Source organism: Protomyctophum bolini (genome assembly GCF_963924005.1).
Source record: "Protomyctophum bolini genome assembly, chromosome: 2".
NCBI lineage: Eukaryota > Metazoa > Chordata > Actinopteri > Myctophiformes > Myctophidae > Protomyctophum > Protomyctophum bolini.
This window is the reverse complement of record NC_137863.1, coordinates 26,586,309-26,607,467: the sequence shown is the minus strand read 5'-3', so window position 1 is coordinate 26,607,467 and position 21,159 is coordinate 26,586,309. Positions and strand designations below refer to the sequence as shown.

General features: G+C 42.4%; 1 protein-coding gene across 1 annotated transcript; it reads left to right on the top strand.

Moving 5' to 3' along the window:
- Positions 1 to 242: 242 nt before the first annotated feature.
- On the top strand, positions 243 to 21,082 carry LOC308328935 (DENN domain-containing protein 2D-like). Its single transcript, XM_080783063.1, has 13 exons — positions 243 to 485; positions 6,267 to 6,366; positions 6,513 to 6,673; positions 9,132 to 9,247; positions 10,934 to 11,003; positions 11,102 to 11,179; positions 11,976 to 12,116; positions 12,472 to 12,620; positions 14,239 to 14,410; positions 16,891 to 16,941; positions 17,442 to 17,523; positions 19,094 to 19,336; positions 20,263 to 21,082. Exons 2-13 carry the CDS (start codon positions 6,276 to 6,278, stop codon positions 20,349 to 20,351), a joined length of 1,443 nt encoding a protein of 480 aa, XP_080639189.1. The 5' UTR covers positions 243 to 485; positions 6,267 to 6,275; the 3' UTR covers positions 20,352 to 21,082.
- Positions 21,083 to 21,159: the final 77 nt, after the last annotated feature.

Below are 21,159 nucleotides of genomic sequence, written 5' to 3'. Positions count from 1 at the left end.
CCAAATTAGAAAATGTAAGAAATAATTAGTAATGTATAATGTATATATTTTTTTATTATCAAGTCCATGACAAATCTGTTGTTTTTTAAGGCGAGCGTCTTCCGTTCCACCCTTCCACCACCAACCAAAAATAAACCCCTTGATTCTTGACTTTATTTTGAAATACGTCTACAGGAAGTCAAACACGTTTAACTTGACACAGGTTGTGGAGGTTCTGCTTTGACAGTCAGACACACGGCAGAGATACAATGTATCACAGCTCTGATGCTGACCGCCCGACTGACTCCAGACCAGCAGCTACATAACTAACTAAACGCTTGTTTGTGTCTACACAAAATAATGTGAAAGTGATGACAGTGGTGGTGTGTGCAGGGGACTGTGGTTGTTTGTGTACCTGAACTTACAAACTACGAAGTACTACCAGAGACGAGAGGCAGTTTGTACAAACAGACCCTCACCCGCAGCAACACACGCTCCATTCAGAGGTAAGTCGAGTCACTTTAGTTTCTCACACACTCTCTCCAACACCAGCTGTTGTTGGAAATAGCCTAGGTATTTCATTATACTACTTCGTTAGTTCGTTGACAACATCGCTATGCTTTATTGTATTTTACTTGTATACGTACTTTTACTACTTTAAAATTAAATCCCGAATCAAACTATTATTTGTGTGTGTGTGTGTGTGTGTGTGTGTGTGTGTGTGTGTGTGTGTGTGTGTGTGTGTGTGCGGACTTATTTGTGGTTAGTAATTTATGAAGTTGCAGAAGTTGCAGCCCATATAAATCATCTATAAATTAGCCTCCTTTTAGCATTTTTCCCTTTCAAAGAATCATTAAGTTATTGCTAGCACCCTGGTTCTCAACGTCGCGTCCGGGGACCACCAGGGGTCCAATTGGACCCTTACAGGTCTGTATTAAAAATGGAACCAAATTGACCCATGAGAGTCCATTTGGTTAAATAAACGTATTATTATTATTATTATTATAACTATGATTTTACTGTGTAGTTTGGGGTCCCATCTCAGAGCTTAAAAATAATAATTGCATCAAATGGGGGGTTGTGCACTAATGAAAACCAAACTAGGGGTAGAAATGTTGAGAATCACACTGCCTCCAGTTAATAGGGATTGGTTTCATCAAAGCAGTGGGCTTTGTCTGATGCCTTTTATGCCAATTATTAGTATTATTAGTATTTAGTAGTCATAATATTTTGTACATATCATGACTCAATTGTGTTCCAACTCACTAGTTGAGAACCAGGTTTCTAAGGGTTCATTTAATTTAATGTATAGGCCTGGTCTTCCAGCCAGTTGTTAAACTGACGTAATTTGTAGTGTCACAATAACAAAGCGACACCGTTTCAGATAAACATCCTAACTGTTGTTGAGCAACACACAGTAGTACTGAGACTCCTGTCAACTCAAAAGCTGCAGGGGGTTTTATTATCAAACTGAACTAGCCCAGCCTGCTCTACTGGACGGCCCAGTTGATGACTTGGTGATATTAGACAACATGATCCGTCTTCTCTAACTACCAGATGGTGTTCTTTTTCTTCTAAGTCATGCTAGGCCTTATACAATGTATCATACATAATCAGCCGATCGCAATTATTGTCATAATCGTTTACAATGAATCTGTAGAAATGTCACTGTTGTAAAATGTTGTTTCAGTCATAACTCCCTCGATATACCGAGCAAGTTAAGTGTGCGTGACGGAAAGAATAACATCCCAGATACAAGCGGCCAAAATGAGTTTTCTCAGACTGGTGGCTGGCCTCTCCTTTAGGGTTGGAAGTTCAGTCACCCCGGAGAGACTCAGGAGTAGAGAGCCCCAGCTGAATGCTGCTCCTTCACGTGGAAAGAAGCCAGCTATAAGGTGGTCACTGGTTCGGGCATCTAGTATACAGTACAGATAGCAGATGCTTGACTAGGTAGCTACATTTTTTATTAACTCATTGACTGAGAGTTAAAACATTGTCTATAACTACCCTTGCCAGCGATTCAGAGTGTTTTCACGAACCGACTGTTGTATTGCTTACTAGCCTGCTATATTTTTAATCTGCTGTAGTTTTGAACCTGAACTGGAGAACAAAACACAATATAAGCCTAGAGTTTCATGCCCCTTTAAACGTCTGGAAACCTGACCTCATTCACCCTGTAAACTTCATCAGAGCTGCTTTCTATCTTCTCTTTCTTCTCAACATGTGAACCAGCTCTCTGTTGATTCACCAACATGAGCACTCCATTCTGACACACTTAAATTGATTAGCAGTTACTAGGTCACTTTTATTTACTGTCTGTTGCTCTCTCTGCCTTTTTACACAATCTTCCCTGAATTACAGTTAAGTGTTTGTTAAACAATTTTATATCAGTGATTCCCAACCTGTGGGCCATGAGGATATTGCAAGTGGGCCCCCAAATTACAAATTTCAAATTACAACTACATATAGAGTATGTAGTTGTAATTTGATTAGCAGTATACTGTGGTTACATACTCTATATGTAGTTGTAATTTGATTAGCAGTATACTGTGGTTACTTGGTGCCAAAAAGTGACAGACGTCTTTTTCAACCGTTTTTATGTGTATGCAAATCTGTGCCTGGTTTGCTGGGACCAGATTACACATTACGTCATCGTTGAGAGCTGGGACCAGAGTACATGGTGTGTGTATATGTATGACTAGCTCTCTGTGATGACGTAAGAGAAATGGTCATCTGTGTAATCTGGTCCCAGCAGACCAGGCACAGATTTACAAATTACAAATTTCAAATTACAACTACATATAGAGTATGTAGTTGTAATTTGATTAGCAGTATACTGTGGTTACTTGGTGCCAAAAAGTGACAGCCGTCTTTTTCAACCGTTTTTATGTGTATGCAAATCTGTGCCTGGTTTGCTGGGACCAGATTACACATTACGTCATCGTTGAGAGCTGGGACCAGAGTACATGGTGTGTATATGTATGACTAGCTCTCAGTGATGACGTAAGATAAATGGTCATCTGTGTAATCTGGTCCCAGCAAACCAGGCACAGATTTGCATACACATAAAAACGGTTGAAAAAGACGGCTGTCACTTTGAAGAGACCGAGCGAAATTATTACTTGCGCGCTCTGCTTGCGCAAGTAATAATATATTTTCTTTAAAACCTTGAAAATGTTAGTTTTCATTGTGTTACTAATACTGTAGTGCACATACATAGGAACTTAAAGTAGGCTATACTACGGTAGATCCATTGATCTGAAGCCAAAACTCACTTTGATTGATCATTAAAATAAACACCCTCTGAGAATGCACATGGCCCGCCGCACAGGCACACACCCATTCGACCTCACCGCTGGAAGAAACTGCAGTCACTCAATGTTAATAATATTTTTTTAATTGATTGATTGATTGAAGTATGTATTAACAGTTTGCAGAATGGGTACAATTCACATGAAAGCACAACTCAATACAAAGACTTACTGTTACTGTGGAGTGTGGACGACACACTGATAAAGCATTACACTTGTTTACAACAGGGTCCACCATTTTCAATTCATCAGAACATTTAGAGACGTACAAATATACAGTTTCGAATTGCAGCCATCCGTAGGTGCCCTTTGAGAGCGGTTTTGGTGTCAAGGGATTCGCATGTCTTAATGACTGTTGGTAGGGCGTTCCACATTTTGGTGGCATAGGAGCGAAAATAATTTAGTCCCTTCTCCCTTGTTTGTGCCGAATCTGGGTTGCACATGGTTTGTTGAACTTGTGGGTGTGAACTTCATTGACATTAAGGAAGTATTTAGAAAGGTACATGGGTATCTTGGCGGTGTAGCGAATCTTGTGGACTAGACCCATTGCAAGATGCTGCACTGTACTCTGTCGTTGACCCTAAGCCATTCCAGCCTGTCAAAGTGGGCAGGGGTTAGGTGGGTTCGGGGAGTGAGGCCAAGTAGTAGCCTGACCAGTTTGTTTTGGGAAGTCTGGAGCCTTGTTTTAAGGGCCTTTGAGATGCTGTGGTACCAAGAGGTGCATGCATAGTCAAATAAACCTTGTACGAGGGCTCCTGTTAAGGTTTTCAAGGTGTTTTTGTTGACCAGTGATGAGATCCTGTATAGGAATCTTGTTCTTTGGTTGACTTTTTTGATTACGTTGGTGGCCATTTTATCACTGGAACGATTTTCCTCTAGGATGGAACCTAGGTAGACATGTTTTTTTATTGGTTTCTGGCTGGCCAACACTAACGATACATCTGATGCCTGGCCCCTGATACAAAGGGAACAATATTGATAGCCATCTTGACAGGAAACATGATTGTTGATGGATTAGTTGGATTCGTTTTCAAGGAACGCCAAATTCATAATTATGCATTTGGCCGCAGACCCCCATCTTATGGTTCCAGCCCAGGAACCATAAGAGAAGACCCCAGACCCTAGAACCAGTGCATTATTGTAAGAAATTAAACTTGAGATCTTTTAGTTGGTGGACAAAAAATCCCCTGGAGTCCTTTTTTGTTCCTTCTAGGCAACACAAGTTGAGCTGTTTATTTGTATTGCACAGGCAATTGTATATGCTTTAAATAAAACATTTAAATGCATTATAATAGGACTTTGTAATTCAGTAAAATGGAAGAAACAAACGTTAAGAGATATCAGGACACAGAGAAAAAAATAAAAGAAAAAAGTATATATAAAAGAATATTTGAATTGAAATTGAGTAGAGTAGAGACAAAAGAAGTATAGAAATACCGGAAGTACAGAAGTACAGTTAGTGTCAAATAAAAGGCAGCAGCAAACAGAAAGGTTTTCCTTCCAGTTCCAGCAGACATGCAGTGTTTTAGGTCAGGAGATAGTTCTAATCTCATAGGGCTCAACAACATATCTAATCTCATGAAAAGTAGAAGACGGATCCGGACTCACGAATATCAGGAGGAAAAATAGTAAAAAGATCGAAAACAAACATGGTGTGTTTGTTCGTTTTCTTTATGCTGATGGAACCATTTACGTTCGAAACACCAGTTGGTGTAACCATTTAAATAAAGACTTTTTACTCCTATTATTCGTTAATTTTAATTTATTTTTATTTTTATTATTATTAAATCACTGATTGAGCAAATGCGTGTTCTTCTCGGTTTTTACGCCTAGTCTCATGTGTTAATCTCAGCGGTGCTCCACATGTCATTTAGAAAGTGAAACTCTTTTGTTTTCTCTCTCTCTCTCTTACCAACTCTCATCCAGCCTTTCATTTTGTCCCTGAACCTCTGGCACACTTTTCCTGTTCCATCTATTTCCTCTTCCCCCAGCCTTCCTTATCTAGTCTCTCCTTATCTCTAGACTTTACTTCAGTGATTCCCAACCTGTGGGCTGTGAGGATATTGCAAGTGGGCCCCCAAATAATTGGCAAAACGCATAATATTTTCGCATTAATATTAAAATATTAATGTAGAGGAAAAAAGTCATGGTATTTTTTTCTTCACAACCTTGAAAAATGAGTTATCATTGTGATACCGATTTTAGTTCCATTGATCTAATCCAGAACCCAATAGATCGATCGATTGATCATAAAATAAACCTGCTCTGAAAATGCCCACCCAGGTAATAATAATTAGTCAGAACCATCCTGTGGTAATTGTTTCACTTTTACATTAATTCATTTTAGCCATTCATTTCAGAGTATAACAGTAAAACGTGGTACTTTTATTTTGGCCATTTTCTTTTTTTCATTCTCTCAGGACAAATGTGTTTATTTCTATTGGACAAGCACATAAATAATTCTTTATTTGGATGACTGTTTTTACTTCTACTCAGTCTTTGGCCACTATAGCTCTTATTTAGCTACTCTACGGCTCTCATTTAGCTACTCTATAGCTCTTATTTAGCGAAGCCAAGCAGTTACCTCCTGATCTACTTCAATCATGTGCTCCATTGTTTGCTCCTCTCCACAAGCACACAGTGAGCTTGGGCTACTGCCCCCTTTTTGGAGGCTGACCAGCCAAGAAGGGGGTTTGACCACTGTCTCCTGACCGAGGCTGGTACCAGGGACCTGTTGGTTGAGGTCTGACACCAGGTGTTTGTTTGAGACCTCCTTAGACTCCTTAGTCCTTTTCCCAAGCTGATTGGAGCGTGAGGTCAGCTGGCGGGGTGTTCTTCCAAGTTGGTCTAGATCAGGGGTTCTCAACGTTTTTGGCTCGCATCTATCTTACAGGCTCTGCCTGTACAGGATCTCTGGCTTATACTGTAGCGTTCACACTAAAGGACACCTTCCTCTGTGTTTCCCCGTCTCTCCAGCCTGTCAAGATGAACAGTGATGTCACTACTAGCAGCCACCGGCCAATGAAGCGCCTCTCTACCATGTTTGCTTCATTACAGGACAAGTTCTCCAGAGAGCGTGAGTCATCATGTTAACCATACACTGTGTTTTATCCTCATTGGGCGATCTGAATGAAAAAATACCTTGTAGTGTTTTCCCAATTATTTGGGTGCCCACTTGCAAAAGCTTTTAAGTACAGTCTTGAATCAATGTTCCTGCATTAGGAGATGAGCGAGAGCCAGCCCCTGCCCTAGTGACACCTTCGGCACAGGACCAAACACAGCCCGGTGACCAGTTCTTCTTCGAGTACCTGGTAGTGGTCAGTCTGCACTGCAGCAAGCAGGACGGCTCCTACAAACCAGTCATCATATACCAGTTCCCCAAGGTTGGTGGATTCGTTAACCACATGAACCTTAGAATTTCTCCTATCCTCCTGGGACAAACATTTGGCAAAAATAGACTATCTCCAAGCTCACAGCACGTGGCAACATGCCATTGTGATGCTCTCGCTAGGCTAAGGCACTGGTTCTCAGTCATTTGAACGACCTCCAGTTTGACATGCATGAGGCCACAGACCCCTATGTGATTCAATTGTGCATCTCTCGGACCCCGATCGACACTGTTCCATCCTCTGTGTTCATTTAACACTGACACTGTCCGAGTAACAGATCCACAAGGGTCCATTTGGTTTCCAGCTATCAATCATTTAGATGGGGACCACATTGGAACCCCCTCAAGGACCCCACTTTGAGAACCACTACTCTTAATACCTCCCCGAGGGGCATGTCATTCCCCCTTTAAGGAACATGAGTGGCTACACAAATTAAAGTGTATTATAAAGGTGCATTCACACCTAACCTGTTTAGTTTGATGAATCTGAACGCTTTGGTTTGTTTGAACAGACGAGAGTGATGCCCTTTGAATTCAGGTGTGGTTAGTTTGTGTTGACATTGACACAGCTGTAGCATTTGTGAGCCAAAATGAATAGAGGGCAGACATGCAGCTATGATGCCTCTTCAGTATATGGGCCAAAGACCAAAGGTGCATCATCTCTTAGTGACGGCCTCTTTCTGACTCATCTGATGTAATGATGTCTGCATGATTTTTCCTGTCTTTCACAAGAATAAACTTTGTTCTGATTTTACACCATCAACGATCAACGGTATGTAAACAAGAAATGGTGCTTTCCCACTGCATGGTACTGGATCGACTCCAGATTGTAGTAGCATGTACTTTGTGTTCCTCTATAGATTGTATAGCCTGAAGATCCTCATAGTGACGACTCAAGTCTTGTTTATCTTGAAAAAAGTCTACAGTCCAACAAAATAACTTTTTTACTTGACCCTTACTCAAAATTGTAATTGGAGTATTTTTATTAACTAGGTAGATATTTGTATGGAAAGGATTGACGTTTGTATAACTTGATACTTAGTTGTTTTGTCCCTGTAATCATATGAGTAAAACAAGACCCTCAAACTATAACACTGTGACAAGACATGGTCACAGTGGACGCAGTAGAGGGTGTGTGGGGCTTGTAACGTCTAGTAGTGATGCACGGGCCGGCCCGTTGCCCGCAGGTTGACCCCCGGGGTGGGCGGACGGGTCAAGGCCAGTGCACAGGGGCGGGCGCGGCAGGTCAACAACAGGGGGAAAAGACAGGACAGAGACAATATGAATTGTCTATCCTAAAACCGAACCAAATGTGCTATGGTTTTGTTCGCTCCCGTTTCATCAACTGATTGTAAACACGCTCTCCGTCTCTCTCTCTCTCTCTCTCTCTCTCTCTCTGTATATGAAATTTTGCCTAGATATATTTATCTGCTTATTTTATTGTTTTGAGGTCTCCTCCATCTGCTGTCAGTTGTTGGAGAAGACATCGGAGATTGGAGAAATTGGAGAAATGTATCCTGTTTATTTAATTGTTTTGAAAGTTAAACTCAAAAGAAAAGGATGCGCTGGGTCAAAAATCTTCGTAACAACAAGCGCAGGGCATGATCCGTTGATCATTTCATTAATAAGCAGCCTATTATTTGGCAGGCTAGATACCAAAGAGGAGTGATCCATCTCTCTTGCCTTACAATCTGATGATAGTTGTATAGCGACTGCAAAGCAAAATATGACACACAACCATTAGTATCAAGAACAAAACAATGGCTTGAATATTTATTTTTAAATTACCTATTTGAGTTCAGAAGAGTACTGCTCCTTTTAGACTGACACATGTGTAGCTATTCTTTAATCAAATGTATGAGTCAGAATAAGCCTAAAGACACCATGAGTTGCTTTAATTAATTTTTAAATTAGTTTGTCTTTTATTTGAATAGCAGCCTAATCAGCAGCTAATCAAATTATTTTTTTGAAATAATTATATTTTTTGTTAGTTAGAACATGTCTAAAATATATATTTAAGGTGATAGCTAAATAAGTGTCATAATCTGATGAATCGATTCATCGTTTAAATAATCGGCAGATTAATCGATTATGAAAATAATCGTTAGTTGCAGCCCTAGCCAGGCGTAACAGCTAATGGGGATCCTAAATAAACTAAACTAAACTACTACAATATGGCTTGGACAGATGTAAATTGATGGGAAACCCCCCATCCCCCTCTCTCTTGAAAGAAATTGAATGGACTGGACTTGTTGGGTGTTTATTGTTGCAGGGTGGGCGGGTCATTGATTAATATATATTTTTTGCGGGGTGCGTTGGTGCGGGTTGGTTCCCATGGCGGGCCGGGATGGGCGGGTTGTGAAAAAAGCCAGCCTGTGCATCACGATTCACTACCATCTAGAGAGAAACAGATCTGTACAGTAGTGAACTGTGTGTGTTCTTGTGCGTTGCAGCTCCCACCAGACTTGGGTCACTCACAGAGGGAGGAAGAGAAGAAATCTCGTGAAGCCATTACACTCTTCTGTTTCCCTGAAGGAGTCGACTGGGCCCCGCTTACAGAATACCACAGGTACACAACAACGGCCTCAAACCTTTTCATGTCAAGGACTCCACAATCTCTGAGAGGTTCCATTTTGTACACTCTCAGAGTTATAGACCTGGAAGGGTCCGTTGGGACACCTGGTGGTTCTCTGACCCAACACTGAGAACCAGTGATAGTACATGGCAGTCAGTGGGTACTGCCCAAACGGCCGTACAGTCAGATGAGTCTACCCTATACCTCACACAGAGAGCTAGTGGTGGGGGAAAAAAGAACACTCATTTTAATGAACAAGCTGTTCACGGCAATGATCCAGTCAAATGATTTGTTAAATTCATTAGCGCTATTGTCTAGTGAAACACAACACAACTGCGTGGCTCACTTGTCTGTCTCGGGAACAGACATCCTGTGTACGGGGGAGGGGCAGGGGCAGAACGACCAGGGGGGTTAGGGGTGTGGCTTCACCCCGGCTTGGTCGCACTTTGCAAGCCGGGCTGTGGGCCAATTCAAAGCATTATCTCTCAGGGTGCTACACATACTGTAAGTTCACTTAAGAAATAAAACTAGTGTTGACTAATCATCACAAGTAGCTCTTATTTTGAAGAGGAAGTCTTTTTCGGTTGTAGCCAACTTCCATGGTTCGAGGGGGGCCTGATCGTGTCATCCCCCCAGCCCAGTACTGACTTGTTCCGCTGCTGGGCAGGGGACGGGGGGCATGAATGAAAGTACTGACCCGGTACTGACTTGTTCTGCTGCTGGGCAGGGGACGGGGGGCATGAATGAAAGTACTGACTTGTTCTGCTGCTGGGCAGGGGACGGGGGGCATGAATGAAAGTACTGACCCGGTACTGACTTGTTCTGCTGCTGGGCAGGGGACGGGGGGCATGAATGAAAGTACTGACCCGGTACTGACTTGTTCTGCTGCTGGGCAGGGGACGGGGGGCATGAATGAAAGTACTGACTTGTTCTGCTGCTGGGCAGGGGACGGGGGGCATGAATGAAAGTACTGACCCGGTACTGACTTGTTCTGCTGCTGGGCAGGGGACGGGGGGCATGAATGAAAGTACTGACCCGGTACTGACTTGTTCTGCTGCTGGGCAGGGGACGGGGGGCATGAATGAAAGCGTGAACGTAACGGTTTCAGGAAGTCATCTAGTTTGTTCATGTTCACGGCAATGAACTAGTTCATTTGAACGAATCGATCATGAATGACCCATCACTACAGAGAGTGTTATACCCTACACTGTTTACAGCAAATTACCTCGGTACATAGACATACTGTTATATAAACAGAGCAACTACCTTTAATTCAATTACATTTGAATACATTGCTGCTACTTCTCGCAAATATGTTTATACTAAGTGAATGCAAAAACATAGAAATACTGCTGTCAACTTTCAAAAGTATAAAGCTAACGTCTCCTATATGAATGTATATTGTATAACTATCTCTGACAGAAAATGACAATATTTTTATAGTTTCACAAGATGTGTTGTAAAGTGTCTTGAGACAACTTGTTGTGATTTGACACTTTAATAAATTGAATTGAATTGAAAGATAGTATCACTGAAAGTATTAACGTAACACAGCTCTGTTTACACCTTTATTACACTGCGCGAACATTCATTCGTTTCAACATTCATATTTCCATGTGTAATATTGAAAATAAACTGTGTTCATGATCATAGTCAGCCTGTGTTTGTGTTTGTTTCCAGTGAGACCTTCTCTTTTGTCCTGACAGAGGTCGATGGAAGTAGAAGAAATGGATACTGCAGACGATTACTGGTGAGTAACAGATTTTAGATTATTTGTGACAGATTATTATTATTACAGATTATTATCTGATTGTTTTGTTTTTGTTTCGTTTTGTTGATGACCTGAAGCCCCATGGCAAAGGGGCGCGGCCACCAGAAGCATATTGCATCATCAGCAAAGTGGCTTGTTTTGGTCTCTTCTCAAAGGTGAGATGTACTCACACACACACACACACACACACACACACACACACACACACACACATGCATTTAATTAAGCAATATTACACAAGAGTATGTGCTTTACCATCATTAATGGCACGCCTGCGTTGCTGCAGGAACGATCCGATAGCAGAGTTCTGTAGGCAGTGCAGAAGTGCATTAATGAACAACACAGTAAAGGTAAAGCACAACCTTGAGTGTAATATTGCGATTATTCAACAGTTACCCTTAAAATAAACACGTCAACTCAATTTCATTATAACTACGATATTCGTAAAAAATATATATATATACAGTATATCATTTTTTTATGACAGATGTAGCTACTACGACCAAAAATGTCGCTAGCCTAGTAGCAACCCTATCTGGGAGAGCAGCGAGATTAGGCGTTCCATCATGCTCATTTAAGCATTTGGCTATTTCAACCACTCAGATTGCTTCCTCGAAACAACCTGTATTAATGTTATTCCACAATACCCCTGCATATACACAATGAATTATGTATGTATGCATGTATGTTCGCTCTAAATACAAAATCCTCCTTAGATCAAAATTCTGGGTGTAAATAAGCAACATCTGCTATGTTAGCCGAGAATAGGGACGGTAAGTTTCATGTGTTTAACTACTTAAACCCTCTAGACTTGACCTGAGTTGGCTCTGTACTTGGACCACTTTTTCTTTCTACACCTTAATCTCTTCGTCAAAAATAGCCGCGCTGCGATGTGTCGTGAGCTTGTAAATTGGCTACTTCTGGCTAATGTTCCCATCATGTTACTGTCAGATCTTTGATGAGGTGGAGAAGCGACGACGGAAGTCCATGGCCATGATCTACCCCTTCATGCAGAGTCTGAGAGAGGCAGCGTTCCCTGCTCCTGGAGACACCGTGGAGATCAAGAGCTTCATCCCTGAGTCTGGCACTGAGGTCTTTACCATTAGTCTCATTAACCCATTTAGACCTGAGGACGCATCTGTCCACGCTACCAACTTTTAGATCATTGCCATTTTTGAAAAATCGTGAAAATGTGTGCTAATCTTTGAATATATATTCTTTCACAGCAAATGTTTTAACTCAAATATTTGTTTCTGGGTGGTCCCATTAACCCATTAAGGGTTAATACGTAACACTGAGGTCTGTACCATGTCACATGTAACACTCAGCATTTTACTATATATCTGGCCTGGGTGGTGCATGAATGTGTATAATACTCACATATGTCAAATATACGTATCTATTACTGTGTGTGTGTGTGTGTGTGTGTGTGTGTGTGTGTGCGCAGATCATCAGTCTGACACGGCCATGTGACTCGTGGTTGGAACATGTGGACTTCAGGACGTTGTTCAGCTATCTGTCGGACCAGGAGGTTCTGCAGGTGTTCTCCTCCACTGTGATGGAGAGACGACTCATCTTCATCGCTGATGAGCTCAGGTGTGGGGCTTTCGTTCCCTAGCCACTTAAACCCCATTATCCTACTATAGATGTGTCTGTAGTTTGTCTGTCCAACCCAGGGGGGCAGTCAGACAGATATTTTGTGAAGCCACTGAGGAAATCGGGATTTCCTGAAAGTTCATATAATGGCCTGTTGTGGCGCTGTCATTGGACCCAGAAAAACCCATAGCCCCATAGAAGAACCGATAACCGTTAGCCGTTTATTAATTTGTTGCCTGCAGATCTGCCCTTCATGCAACGAACGTTGGTTCCTTAAACGGCAGATCGCGTTGTGGATCTGTCGTTTTATGGATCATAGAACGAACGTACCGGTATGCTGTTAGCTTGTTGCTAATGGGACCCTCTCTCTCTCTCTCTCTCTCGCTTGCGCGCGTTAGAGAGACGCTCTCTCTAACATGTCTGTCTTTCTTTCTCTCTCTCTCTCTCTCTCTCTCTAATCCTTCCTGATCGGTCCGCGATACATGTGTCCGTATAGAAGACTGTAGCCTACGCACTAGTGCACTGATTGACAGCAGGCCGCGTGTAAACGGTGTATTTGTCTATTTTTAATGCGCAAAACAGCGCTTTTTTTTCTTAACGGATAACGGTTAATTAGCCGGCAAGTCCTGCCGGTAACCGGTTAATACAATCTTTCCTTTTGGTCATCCCTACATAGAAGTCCATGTATTTGGGCCCAACTTCACCTAGACTGTATTACCTTAATAAACATTGTCATGAATACTTTCTGCTTCCAGTTACTAGTTTAAAGTCTCATTATGTCATAATATTCTTTTTGGAAAATTATGGTCCCATTTATTAAAGAAATGACCATAAAGTCGCGTATGTTCTGAGTACCGTTACAGTCTATGATAGGGGTTCCCCTCCCACTCGAGTCAAAATAAAAACCAACGGAGAAGGAGGGGGGAAGTCCCGCCTCGTTGTCTGGGCCAGCCAATGGCCAGCTGGGCCAAAACGGATCTAGAAAGATGGCGACTTACAATACAAGGACTGACAGGCTTCATTTTACGTTCATGTTAGACCTGGAGAACGCTTTGTCCATATTTTTTACAGTCTATGGTCCAACCGTATGTCCGACCGACTTGAAACCAGTCACCGCACGCCCTTGAGTTTGAAGTCAGTCTGTTCCATATATGGGCATAACCATATCTTATCGGTAGAATCGGTGGTAATGACATGCCCCAAACATGTACACCAGGTTGAAAGTGGCTAGTGACTATGAACATCCTCCAGGGCACTGCTTACAAAACAGTGTGTCAGGGCACACTGGTGCCAAGTGTGCCTTGGGATTTTGTGACACAAAGTATACGTACAATTATACAAAACATGGTGCCTTATTATCAGTACTTTTAGCACACACCCTTTTCCAATACACTACAAAAATATGCCGATTAATAGAAAGACATGTGGAAATTGAAGGAATATTTAACCACTTTTGGGGGGGACATCTCACAAACTTTTATAAACTAAATAATATAATATAATATTTTTTATTATGGCACGAAACTGACGCACGGGAAAGTTTAAAATGTGTGTGTGTGTGTGTGTGTGTGTGTGTGTGTGTGTGTGCGCGTGTGTGCGCGCGTGCTCGCTCGCTCAGCACTCTGTCCCAGGTGCTCCATGCTGTTGTGGCGCTGCTGTACCCGTTCACCTGGCAACACACCTTCATCTCCATCGTTCCCAGAGTGCTCATAGATGTGGTCATGGCGCCCACACCCTACCTGCTGGGAGTTCAGAGGAACATGCTGGAACACATCATAGACCAGTCTGATGTGAGTCTAACACACACACACACACACACACACACACCACCACATTGGGTGGTGCTGGGGGAATGTACCTGTCCACCACTGGATAGAATCTCAGGGTTCAAATCTAACGTGGTGCACCCGTGTTTGTCGAGTGTCTTCTACTCTATACCATGGGCGTAAATACCCTGCCGCAGACAACGCAATTGCGTTGGTAAATTAAACTACTAAATACGGCCAAGGGTCTGCAGTGACCACCACCGGGGCCTACTGATGTATCGTTACCGTTACGCCGCTGGTCTATACGAACACAATTGCCAGTGTTCAGGGGAGGGAAGCCAAGGTAGGAGGACAATGGTTGTCTCTGTGCGTATGTCTGGGGTAGAGCCTGTCAGCGGGGAATGTTCAACAGGAGGACAGAGGCGCGGCCTACAGTACTGTATATGCTCCTGGTGAAGGTGAACCAAAGGGAACAACAACAGTGACAAGCAGCAGTAGGAGGAATGAATTGGCATAACGACTAGATTGGGATGAAACAGTGACATAGCATTCTCACTTTTCATTCAGCGTTTACACAACAACAGTGATTGAAACCGCTGTAGTGTGCATGCCAGATAGACCAGCCATGCATGTGTAGAACCACTTCCGTTCTTCTTCACATTTAATATTTTCAAATCTAATGGCACACGTGGCGTGAAATGACGTGAGCCATGATGTCACACGTGAGGTGGAGCGTTTTCAAAGGTTTCCACTCTGGAAGGGGGTTCACTTTATTGCGTTTTCAACCGCCGAAAACACTGTTTCCGTCTAAATGGAAAGCACAGCTGATATTTTATTTTTCAGTTTTCTAGAGAGCGCTGCCGTCTAAACGGGGCCTACAGTGGCACTCAACACCACACAACACACTGTTACGACCTGGCCTAACCATGGTGTCAACACCACACAACACACTGTTACGACTTGGCCTAACCATGGTGTCAACACCACACAACACACTGTTACGACTTGGCCTAACCATGGTGTCAACACCACACAACACACTGTTACGACTTGGCCTAACCATGGTGTCAACACCACACAACACACTGTTACGACCTGGCCTAACCATGGTGTCAACACCACACAACACACTGTTACGACCTGGCCTAACCATGGTGTCAACACCACACAACACACTGTTACGACCTGGCCTAACCATGGTGTCAACACCACACAACACACTGTTACGACTTGGCCTAACCATGGTGTCAACACCACACAACACACTGTTACGACCTGGCCTAACCATGGTGTCAACACCACACAACACACTGTTACGACTTGGCCTAACCATGGTGTCAACACCACACAACACACTGTTACGACCTGGCCTAACCATGGTGTCAACACCACACAACACACTGTTACGACTTGGCCTAACCATGGTGTCAACACCACACAACACACTGTTACGACCTGGCCTAACCATGGTGTCAACACCACACAACACACTGTTACGACCTGGCCTAACCATGGTGTCAACACCACACTGTAACACACTGTTATGACCTGGCCTAACCATGGTGTCAACACCACACAACACACTGTTATGACCTGGCCTAACCATGGTGTCAACACCACACAACACACTGTTACGACCTGGCCTAACCATGGTGTCAACACCACACTGTAACACACTGTTACGACCTGGCCTAACCATGGTGTCAACACCACACAACACACTGTTACGACCTGGCCTAAACATGGTGTAAACACCACACAACACACTGTTACGACTTGGCCTAACCATGTTGTAAACACCACACAACACACTGTTACGACTTGGCCTAACCATGGTGTAAACACCACACAACACACTGTTACGACTTGGCCTAACCATGGTGTAAGCTGATAAAGTGGAACTCCCCTCTTTCCAACTCCCAAGAACCGCCAGCAACAAAGAATGTTCAGCCTTTTAATGGATTTTTATTCAAATCTAGTTTCTTCAGGGCGCCAGCCAAAAACTAAAAGGAACCAAACATAAATGACCTAAACTTGCCTAATCAAATCATCAAATCAAAAGAAACCAAAAGACAAATCACTAACCCAAAACACAGGAAGGAAATGGGATCAAGAAAATGAAAGACTACCCACCCCCCTACCAAACCCAGGATGTTAAAATCAATAAAGACTACAGGTTGGCTGGTAAGCTGGCTGGGGGGGGGAATCACACCCGTTTGAAGTGATGGGCGCTCATTGTACATCATCATGACGTAAAATAGACACTATGCCTATGTGCTCAGACTTATGACCTAAATCCTCCATTCATTGTCAATGGGAATGCATGTGTAAGACCAAAATCTACACTAATAGCTGAATATAGGAGCCCTCAAAGATTTACAAAATAAAGTGTGTGTGTGTGTGTGTGTGTGTGTGTGTGTGTGTGTGTGTGTGTGTGTGTGTGTGTGTGTGTGTGTGTGTGTGCGCACATTTTTCATGTCTCTGTCCCTTTGTCTTGTCAACAGATGCTGATAGTAGATTTGTCAGCTAAAGCTGAGAACCGATTCATAACTAGTGTGAGTATTCATTGACTGTTTCAAAAACTGTGTGTGTGTGTGTGCGCGCACACACTCATATCTTAGTGTATAGAAACCACAAATAAGCCACACATTTCTCCCTTATGTTTCGTTCCTCTTCAGAGTCACTGGTATTCATTTGTTACTTGTTAAAGTATTTTTTTTCCACAGATAGACACTTCAACAGGGTCAAGAACATAACCTCATTATATGTAATGTAATTACAAACTTAAATCCGTACCAGCTGATTTCTATTTCAAGTTGTGTGTGTGTGTGTGTGTGTGTGTGTGTGTGGGTGGGGGCATATAGCGCTGTGGTCATTTAAGGCTAACGTTGTATTTTACATTATGTTAACCATGTGTTCTTGCTTACTGTAAATCGCTCTGAATTAATTAAGAGCATCTGCTAAATGCCTCAATTCAAATTGTAATTGTACAGAACATGATGAATGTAGCTTCTCTCTCTCTCTCTCTCTCTCTCTCTCTCTCTGCTGCTCCCAGATTGGAGATGAAGACTCCATCCTACCAGAGAAGATGCAGGAAGACCTGCTGGAGGCACTGAGCTCCAAGAAACAAAACCTGAGTGAGTCGTTTTCGACCGTTCTGAGTGGCTGCGGTTACAGTATGCACAGAATGGATTCAGAATGAATTGATTCCGAACAGAGATTAATTCATACCCAACTGCTTACATGGAACTTGAAAAAAAGTATTCCTCGTTCCTCAATCGTTTACATCAGGGGTTCTCAATGTTTTTGGCTGGGGACCCCCGGACGCTAAGTCCCTCCCCAACCCGTCCTTATCCAATTGGCACGCTAGCAGCGAGGAGACCGGGCAAGCTGCCCTTCTCTCCCATTGAGATGCATGTTAAATGACGGGATTTCTCCATAATCGATCAATTCGGTAGCAAGAGCTTCAAAATGTCTTCTAAATCTAGTCAACAAGGCCTGCAGTAGGCTATGCACTGGACAAATGTCTTCTAAATCTAGTCAACAAGGCCTGTAGTAGGCTATCCACTGGACAAATGTCTTCTAAATCTAGTCAACAAGGCCTGTAGTAGGCTATCCACTGGACAAATGTCTTCTAAATCTAGTCAACAAGGCCTGTAGTAGGCTATCCACTGGACAAATGTCTTCTAAATCTAGTCAACAAGGCCTGTAGTAGGCTATCCACTGGACAAATGTCTTCTAAATCTAGTCAACAAGGCCTGCAGTAGGTTATGCACTGGACAAATGTGCATGACATTTGTTCAATAAACTAGAAATACGATGAAATGACAGAGGGAGAAAAACAGTAAAACAATCAACTTTAAGTTTAAGTTTTCATGATGCACATTGCACAGTAAGACTAGTCATTAGTATTATTGCCATCACCTGGGTGGGTCAGTCATGTACGTAACTTTCCCAACAATAAGCTGTGCATGTGTTAACCCATTTAGGCCTTACGTTGAAATAAATAAAAACGACAGGACCGGAAAATAATTCCCCATTCATTTTTCCCATAGACGTTTCAAAAAGTATTTATTTAAAGACCTTTTAAGCCTCGGACAAAGCCAACTCTTGTTGTGACAAATCATGACAATAAACATGTTTTGGGCTGATCAAACAATTAGAAAAAAGAAAAAATTTCACTATCTTGTACTATATAAAATAGTTCTTAATATTTTGTTTGAAGTGTAGCACCTGTCTGTAACGACACATTCGTCAAATGAATCAATTCAGCCAGATCACATCAATTTACAATTTACATCAAATTACCCTCTGGTCGAGAGCGATTTAAAATTATGCTTAAACGGTTAAACCTAACCTTAACCTCAGTAAAACTATGCCTATACCTAACCCTATACCTAAACTTAACCCCAGTAAAACTATGCCTAACCCTAAACTTATTTCTAACCTTATTCTCAGTAAAACAAAATAAAGAATACAAGAACCGTCGGCGGAAAGAATCGAGGGGCAAAATGGTTTAGGGGTCGACTGTACCTGATGATACCTGTCAGTAAACTAGGATCACAGCATCGGTCTCTAAACACTATACTATCAAAATAATAACCTGTACATTGAAACTATAGGATACCAGGTAAACCTCTGCAATCTTGGATTAAAAACCAAATCGACCCACGCATTCTAATCCTGACGTTATTCCCCCCTTTCCAGCGTCACAGGAGTTGAACGGCGTAGTATCGGAGGCCTTCCTGTCGTTCTTTGTCAGGACGGTGGGTCATTTCCCGCAGCACGTGAAGCACGGCTCCGGGGGTCAACCCGGAGTCTTCCAGAGGAAGAGCTTCTGTAAGGCCGTCGAGCCCAGAGCCAACCGGCCGTTCGTCAAGAACTTCATCAAGACCCAGATGTTTGACCTCTTCATCCAGGAGGTGGAGAGACAGCCGGCCACACAGGAAGGTAGCTATACTGTATTTCATTTGCATGGCTAGGTCTGAGTCACGTAAAACAGTCGTTCTCAAAGTAGGTTCCTGGGGAATCCCAGGGGTCCTTGGCTTAGACTCCAGAGAGGTCCCCAACTAAATGATTGGCTGCCCCCTCACTGTGGAACTCACTCCCAGCTCACATCAGAGCTTCCCCCACCCTCACCACGCTTAAAACCACACTACAAACCCACCTTTTCAGACACATTCCCTACAGCCTCTTTGTTGACCTTTCTTTTATAGTTTTATACACTTTTTAACAATTCTTTCCTAATAAAATTGCTTTTATTTTGTTTCTGTAAAACGACTAGAAAAGTGCTATAGAAATCGTATGCAATGAGTGTACGGATGGAACTGAATGATCCGTACACTCCCAAACGCCTTTTCCATCAGGGTTGAACCGGTTCGGTTATTTTTCCTGCCTTATATTGAACATTTCCACTGAACATGAATTGGTTCAGAACCCTATAAGTTTGTCCGAAACTGGAACCAAAGAATTGCCGCCGGTTCTGTGAAAGGTTCTGTGAAAGAATCAAGAACGGAACCAATTCTAGAACCAAAGTTATTTTGGTGGTGACAATGATTGCAATAACTCAGGAGGTACACTACATCGGCCGACAGGGAATCTGAAGGTTCCGGGTTTGATTTCCAGCTTCTCCAGGCTTGGTGTTCTGTGAGCAAGACACTGAATCTCTAATGTGTCCCTGTGCGCCCCCTTGTGGCTGCAGACTGCTCCTAATGATGGGTGTCACGTGCAGTATAAAAATACCGTTTACAGTTGGGCTATTAAATGAGAATATATTGAAACCGACATTTAGAAACAATAACCAACTTAATCCTGCTCATGTAGGTTAATCAAATAATCAAGAAGCAGGTCTTTTGTGTTGACGTTTTGTCTTTCAGGTTTCTTCCACAAGAAAGTTGCTGAATACCAAGAGAAAGAAAAGAAGAAAGAGAAGGCCAAGAGTGGATGGATGAGAGGGTTAATGTGATCATAAGAGGGTTATGGATGAGAGGCTGTTACCGTGAACTGTTCATCTATGAGAGGGTTAATGTATACTGCTTATGGATGAGAAGGTTACTGTGAACTAGTTATGGATGAGAGGGTTACAGAAAACTGCTCATTTGGCGAGGGTTGCAGATGAACGCTCAACACTTGAATGTTGTGAGATGTCGTTCGACACTTGTCGCTCAAAGCTTAAACTGCTCAGCTCCTTAGCCGATTTATAAGCTGCGCTTCCAGATCGGTGTTCGATGTGCAATACTGTCATACGACAAAGCATAAATGTGCCATTTCTGTGAACTGCTGTTGGAAAAACAAATAACTTTTTGTGACTCGTTGAGTCGTTGGAAAGACACTCCGACACTCCAGTGAAGAATGTTAATGTTTAATATACAATTTTTTTCATTGATCTTTGGTAATCTTAAATGTAGTTTTATTTATTTTTAGTGTTAATAAAACTAGAGGTTTTTGTGATAGACTGGGCTGATGGTATTTGTTTCATGAAAATAAAATCGCAAATTTTAAATGTGGAAACACTGGAATAAATAATTATTCTGCCAAAAACATGGTTTTCTGTCTATTTTCAGCTGTCCTATGTTTCCCATCAGTAGTTCAGTTTTGATTCTCTGTACATAACAAGCCCCTTTCATTTCCCATCAGTGCAGTTTTGTTTGGACTTTGGAGACACTTTCATTTTCTAACTCCTTACAGGGGCTCAGGAGGTATTGTATTAATTTGTGATTTCTTGTATTCAGTGGCTTAGTAAGCCACGGACACGGTAAAGCAGAAACTAGTCA